General features: G+C 34.0%; 1 protein-coding gene across 1 annotated transcript; it reads right to left on the bottom strand.

The window, feature by feature from the left end:
* Positions 1-3,243: 3,243 nt before the first annotated feature.
* LOC106332708 (squamosa promoter-binding-like protein 13A) lies at positions 3,244-5,423 on the bottom strand. Its single transcript, XM_013771182.1, has 4 exons — positions 5,217-5,423; positions 4,118-4,603; positions 3,917-4,041; positions 3,244-3,851 (listed from the first exon to the last, which is right to left on the bottom strand). The coding sequence occupies exons 2-4, from the start codon at positions 4,564-4,566 to the stop codon at positions 3,379-3,381; spliced, it is 1,047 nt and encodes a 348-aa protein (XP_013626636.1). The 5' UTR covers positions 4,567-4,603; positions 5,217-5,423; the 3' UTR covers positions 3,244-3,378.
* Between the last annotated feature and the right edge of the window lie 1,764 nt (positions 5,424-7,187).

The following is a 7,187-nucleotide window of genomic DNA, read 5'->3' as shown; positions in this document are numbered from 1 at the left end:
TTTGCAACATATGTGAAACTAAATAAATTTTGCAACATATATGAAACTATGATAAAAATATTAGTAACCTATAGTAGTAATAGTTTTCATATACTATAGACAGAGCATGCACAACAAATTTCATAATGCTGCAACCAACTATTTCAACTAACATTTCCCATTTACTATAGACACAACATGCACAATACATATACATATATATTATATATATAAAATAAATTATACTATTACATTGTCTCATATAGAATAGGCACACATAATTGAATGAGGTGAAGATTATAGTAAGCATGTCTACTATAGTCAATACGAGTGAAAAAGACAACCATAGCTATACAAGTGTAACATTTTCTATTTATTATAGGCAGAGCATTCACACCATTTAACACAATCATGGAAGCACATACGTATATAGATCATATTATTTTAAATTCTTCTGGGTAACTATACCATGAACATCTCCCATATAGTATAGTCCTATCATCACACCACATCACTGTCTCCCTAACCAAGAACCTTATGTTGGAAAAGAACGAAGAAAACACCGAAGGTGACCAAATCTGAAAAATCAAAGGTGTTACCAATTTAATTTGTGTCAATACTGGACGAGATCGGTTCGAAACTTAGACTATATGAAATCAAACAAAACTTACCTTGATTCATTGGCTTTGGAAACTCAACCGCGCCGCCATGAAATTGAAAGAACCACCAGAACCCTAACTTTCAATATCCTACTTATGCCGCACAACCGAACCGTTCATCGCTAATTTCAAATTTTCCGTTCTTGAACTCAGATTTCCACATACTCTCTTCAAATCCCTCTTCTTCGTCGCTAGCAAGAGTTTGAAAAATAAAAACATTTTTATTCATTTCCAAGATAAAGAGAGGACGCACTCATTCACGTTAACACGCACAGTGAAAGGTATTTTTGGCACTTTCCATAACAATATGTAACATATCATAACCAAAATAGTGTTATGCGTATAAATTTAATTCCTCCTTTTCTTATGTATATGCACTCCAATTTCCATGTTTGTAATGCTCCAGAGAACTTACTCTCTACTTCCAAATAAAAAAATAAGTTATAAATTTCTTCACTCCTTTTGTGCTCATTATTAGACTAAGCTTGTTTTTGATGTTGTTATCAATGGTTTTCCTTAACATTTGTAGATGTATGTAGGGATGTTAAAATGATTTTTTTCAATTGGTTTTAAATGGAGTTTAAATATAAATAAATTCCTATTTAGACCCATTTAGTTTTTTTTTTTTGTCAAACAGACCAATTTAGTTTAATGTGTTTTAAATGGGTAGTTATGTTTGAACAAAAAAGGTAGTTATGTTAAGACTCATTTATTAAATGGTTTTTATTTAAAATTAGTGGGGATCATGTTAATCTATTTAACTTAATATATTTAATTAATTAAAAAATCAAAAATGCAATTTGCGGCTTTGGTGGAAAATCACGATTTTTCAATTTCGGCAGGAAACGCTATCTATTCTGAGAAAACTCGGTTTCATGGCTACGGCGGAAAACACGATTTTTCTGTTTCAGCAGAAAATACTAATTTGTGGTTTTGACGGAAAAAACTATTTCACGGTATAGCGGGAAAACATGATTTTCCAATTTCAGTGAAAACTGCGATTTTACAGTTTTGGTGCGAAAATACAATTTTGTGGTTATATCGAAAAACCATAACTATGGTTTGGCAAGAAAAAAAAAATTAGTGGGAATGCGATTTTACAATTTGTGGGAGAACACAATTTTGCAGTTTTTGAGGGAAAACATGATTTTGTAGTTTTGGCGGGAAAATTCGACCAGTTTGTAAAAATAAGTTTAACATTACTACCTTTTAGGTGGGACTCCATCATATAACTCTGTCAATTCTGAGAGCCTACCTCAAATAAGTTTCAAATCATTTACCACATTAATTTCTTTCAACGATCTTAGTCCCAATCCTCCTTCAATCTTAAATTTGTAGATGTCCACTGATGCTACTTTAGCTCTTGTGGTATTTAGCTTCGGTTCTGACCAAAGAAATGCAGAACATAATTGTTTGATCTCCTTGATCCACTGCCCTGGAAGACGATATATCTGAAGCCTAGAAATTAACAGTACTCATCAAGACTGAACGAATCGGTTGTAGTCGGCCGGCATATGACAAGAACCGACTCGTCCAAGTGTTTATAAAAGCTTGATCTTTTAAATTAGTGGCAAGTAATCATGTTTGTCATCGCTTTGGTAATCAATGGTAACCCCAAATACTGCACTGGGAGCTCCCCTTCAGCAAACGGAAAATTGGTTAATATCGAGCTGCACATTTTTGTCGGAACACAAGCCATATAGACCATTGATTTCTCCAAACTTCTACACAACTCAGCCCATGTCGCGAACTCAACAAATACTGAAATGGCACCCTCTATCGACTGTTTTGTACCTTCTACAAAGACCAACAAATCATCGGAAACCGCAAATGGATGATTGCCATGCCACAAACGATTCACTTTCTAAAGAAGGAAAATAAAATCCCTTGATATGCATCAATCAAAATTTCATAATTAATTCGCCAAACTGGAATCTCGAACCGGGATTCGGATTTCATAAACCATCGGCCTCAGATACACCAACCAAGTCGGAATCAATATCCAACATGTCTGATGACCTGAGACAAGCTAAACTCCGGGGGGAGGTACTATTTTTAGAGACGGATTTTACCCCACTCCAGACCCAGTCCAAGAGTCTGATCACGTGTCACTAGCAAAAAAAAAGAAGACAATAGTCCCTCGAAGGTCGAAGGGTCCATTCCGAATTGACATAATCAAAACCAAAACATAAAAAAAAAAAATCAAGGCATTTAAGTGGACCATAAATGCACATGAAAACTCGCCGGAGATTGCGCCATTATGATCAACACCATCAACACCTATAAAAGGGTACCACAAAGAATCCCATTCTAATTTCTTCATATCAAACTTATAGTCTAATGCCTTTGTACTCTCTTGTTCTCAGATTCCCTTCGGGTTGTACCAGCTCGCATTATCAATAAAACACGCACTTTTTCATACTTAATTAGTCTATTTGTTTTTTTTAGATTACTTCTCATGCACGTTATTGTAATTATGTATCCTATTTCTGAGTGAATTTTGAGATCAATCACTACTCTTAACTTGGTGCTAGATCAATACAACCTAGACACCAACTAAGAGTTTATCCATTCTTAACTTGCTGCTGGACCAATACAACCCACATCAACTAATTGACTGTCATTATACACCAACAGTTCAGCATTTAACAAGATGAAGAACATGAGAAATTAGAGAGGAAGAGAAGAAAATAGAGAAAGAGACCCTTACACACATCTCTCTGGTTCAATCTATCTACTACTACTCCCAGTGAAACGGAAACATTTGTGGAAGAGCCACAACCTCATTACCGGATGTAACTGACCCATCAGAGACTGCACTTGCATTCTCAAACAATGCGGGCCTGTAAAAAACCGTATCTACTGCTTCTTGGGACAAAGAAAGTGGTATTGACGAGGAAGATGATGACAGAAGAGAGAGAGCAAAATCAGAGTCATGCCTGCAACTCGTCATTCTCTCACACAAGGATGCTGTTCTCGAGCTCTCTTCTTCTTGCAAGGAAGAGAACTGTTTCCCTCTGCTATTTAGAGAAGAAGAGTCTGGGAACATAATGCCGGTCTTTGCAGGAGAAGAACCAGCATAGCTCTGGTTCTGCCCGTAACTCGAACCATTGGCCATAGCTTCGCTCACAAGACCGTTTCCCCAGCTCGAGGTCGCAACAGATGTAGTTGGAAACACATGTGAAGCGCCACGAAACTCCACCAATTTGCTACCTGACAACAAAATGGTGCTTAGGAACTAAGTATATTGGATCCTAAGAAACAAAAAATTTCTTAACCTTGGAAGAAGTGTGCAGGAGGAGCGATGTGGTCGGTCTGAGGCTTCCGTCTTCTACGATTGTGTCCATCAAGACGTTTCCTACAACTTCTCTTCCCGTCATCAAACTCTTCCAAAGCATGAAACCTACGTATACAGACATGGTAAAGTTATTAATACACAAAAGCACATGTTCAACTATCCAACATACTTACAAGTTTACCTGCTGCACTGTTGACAAAACCTCTGTTTATGACCACTGATTGTAACCACAGGAGTTTTAGAATGGACATCACAGACCTTATGTCTTTTATGATACTCTCTAGAGTTACTAAAATCAGAATCACATCCATCAACAAGACAAAACGGGATCTGGTTGTTTTCAGTAGCATTCCCTCTTGTCCTTTTGGACGAACCAGAGTTTCTTGAAGCTTCTGGTTTGGGAAAGGCAGTAGTCTCTTTCCACTTACTTAGACATGTCACTTGTTCTGTATTACCAAAAGCAGAGGAGGAGTTTCCGATGTTCCTACCTAGTTTTAGATCAAATGAGAACTCTCCTTTTGGCTCCAATCTTGGTGATGATGATGACCCATCTATTGGAGTTAAATCCGGTACAGATTCTTGATCGAAATGGGGTAAAGAACCGGAGCTGAGTTTGAAGTTCCAGTCCATTTAAAGATTGTGTTTGTTTTTTTCTTCTTATCAATCACTATAAAACGAAACCACAGTCTCAAAAAAAAAAAAAAAAAGAAACTACAGTCTCAAGATTTCTTCTTTTGGTCCTGTTGATCTAAACTGACAACGAGGTTTAAGAAAGGAACAGAAAAAATCAACTTTCAAACATGAAACCCTAGTCATTTTGATGCTGGGAAACACAAAGGTGTGTAATTTCAAGAAAAACACACAAAAAAAAAACTCTTTTTTAATTTTCAGTTGAAAAACACAATTATTATTTCCAATTTTCTGTTTTGACTACAGTTAATTACAAATTACCAAAAAGGGGCAAAGCTTATCGTATTGAAAAAGGTAATGGGAAGTGCAGAAATGTACAACTAGAACAGATCCTTTTTTTTTTTTTTTTTTGATCAAAAAAAAAAAAGAAAAAAGGAACGAAAAAAAAAACAAGAAAAATATATAACTTTCAGTTTTATGTTTCACTTCATCATAAAATTACTAACATCCTCCGCAAGAATTTAAAAATGCAAAAAGGAGAAAGTTCAAAAAAAAAAAAGAGAAAGATTAAAGAAAGATGAAACATGTTATTCATAATCATAAATTATCGGTTAAAAAAGGTGCGGTAATTGAACGTTGAGCAATCTTACCAAATCCATGCACCAACCAGTAGTCAGTAGAAGAAACCGCAAAAGAAAAAAACGAAATATACAAAAATGGACAAGTCAGAAAGAGAGAAGATGGATTTTCTTTTGCGAGAGATAATGGAAACAAGTCGACAACAAGAGGGGCTGCTGCCTGCTGCTGCAATAATGCAGCGAGAGAGAGTGCGAAAGAGGAAAAAAAAACCTATAACTAAGTTTTAAAATATATATATATAAGTTTAAAAACAAGTTTACAAAACGAAGCTTACTTTAATTGTTTCTTTGCTTTCCTAATATAGGATTTGTTGATATCCTTTTTTAGAGAGAGGAAAGGGACAGCTGTTGTTGGTTGTTCTTCTGCTAACTCTTGTATTTTTTTTTTCTTTATTTGTTTTGTGGGGTTTATTTGTCTGCCATCCAACAAGTTTGAAACTCTGAAATGAAAAGTACACAATAATATTAATTAAATGTTTATATATTTTATATTTTAGTTGTTCAGAAGAAAAATATATATTTTATATGTTAATGCTACAGTTGTCTTATCAATTGGGACATGGATATAAAACATGCAGGTTGGATTTAATATTAATTTTATTATTGAAATTAGGATTTCAAAAATTTTAAGGCTAAAATTTGTATTTTCATGTTAGAATTAAAGAATCTCCCAAACATAAACCTATTTAAAAATCGTAGAGGCACGAAGGGTCATAAGAGCATGATTATTGGAAGGTTCTCTTAGCGGAATATAAGAATCTGTCTTTTAATTTTTAACTAAAAAAGCTAAGAATCATTTATTAGGATGAAGTTCTTAGCGGAATATAAGAACATGTCTCTTTTATTTAAGAGTCGGTTCTTAGTTTTTTTAGTTAAAAGTTAAGAGTCAAATTCTTATATTCCGTTAAGAACTTCACCTTAAAAACCCTCCAATTATCATGCTCTATTGTCTTTCGGTCCATGTCCCACTTTATCTGAACGATAAATGTAAATACACCCAACTGGTTTTTTTTTGAACATTTACACCCAACTGATTTATAATCAGTATATACATGTTATGTCTTAAGCATGTGATTATCCAAATATTTACTTTATTTCCATCAACTATCCACAACTTTATGTTAATGTTATATAGTACACAATACATATATATATATATATAGCAATAGCAATCTATCCGATTTTATTAGTTCTCAAACATGATCACCGATTTTCTTACGGGACAAAGATGATTTTTCACTACTGAGATTAACAAGCCTCTTTGTTATGGGAGCAATGAACATCCGATAGAGTTTCATCACATTTACATGAAGAATGTCAAACTTTCTTTTTATTCTATGAAGTGTACGAAGGTCTTACAATTTTTAGAAGTAATATTCGCTTTATCGGGTATGTCTACACCAATAGAAGAACTGATTTTCGCTTTTTACATAAACTGTATTAAATTCTTTCCTAACTTCATAATCTAACATATTCCAAAAATATACAATGGCAGACAAATTTACACTTAATGTTAAAAGTTTTGTTGCTGTGATTTATGTTGATTATGTTCTCTAGTGGTTTAATTTTCTGAATCCGTAATCAGTTCTAAGTAGTATTGTATAATTTTTTGTTGACAAAAAAGTAAAAAAGAAGATAAATAGTATTTTCAATAGTATGTTGGTTTTTAAATGTTTATGATGAACATAAATAATAAAATGGAAAATAATAAGTAAAGAGGTATATAATGCTTTTTTGCTTACATACTATTGAAAATACTAATAAAACAGAGCATGTGAACGTGCTTCGCACCTCACAAACATCTTCTTCTGTTTTTTTCCCTCCCCATCTCTTTCTTTCCCCAATACACGCTATTTCTTTGAACCACAGTCACGCTTTCACGGGTCACAAGTCAATAAATAACATGTTTTTGGTTTTCTGTTTTTTTTTTCCAACAAGTAATAAACATGTTTTTTTTTTCAAAGAACATGTTTTGTCTTCAGA

Source organism: Brassica oleracea, chromosome C3 (genome assembly GCF_000695525.1).
Source record: "Brassica oleracea var. oleracea cultivar TO1000 chromosome C3, BOL, whole genome shotgun sequence".
Lineage (NCBI taxonomy): Eukaryota > Viridiplantae > Streptophyta > Magnoliopsida > Brassicales > Brassicaceae > Brassica > Brassica oleracea.
This window is presented reverse-complemented; position numbering and strand designations above follow the sequence as displayed.

What these genes read in the sequence shown, in the direction of transcription:
- LOC106332708 (XM_013771182.1), bottom strand. Translation starts at nt 4,566, where the DNA reads ATGGACTGGAACTTCAAACTCAGCTCCGGTTCTTTACCCCATTTCGAT. An exon ending in TTTTGTCAACAGTGCAGCAG is followed by an intron (nt 4,042 to 4,117) that starts GTAAACTTGTAA and finishes CTGTATACGTAG; the next exon opens with GTTTCATGCTTTGGAAGAGT. An exon ending in TCCTGCACACTTCTTCCAAG is followed by an intron (nt 3,852 to 3,916) that starts GTTAAGAAATTT and finishes TTTTGTTGTCAG; the next exon opens with GTAGCAAATTGGTGGAGTTT.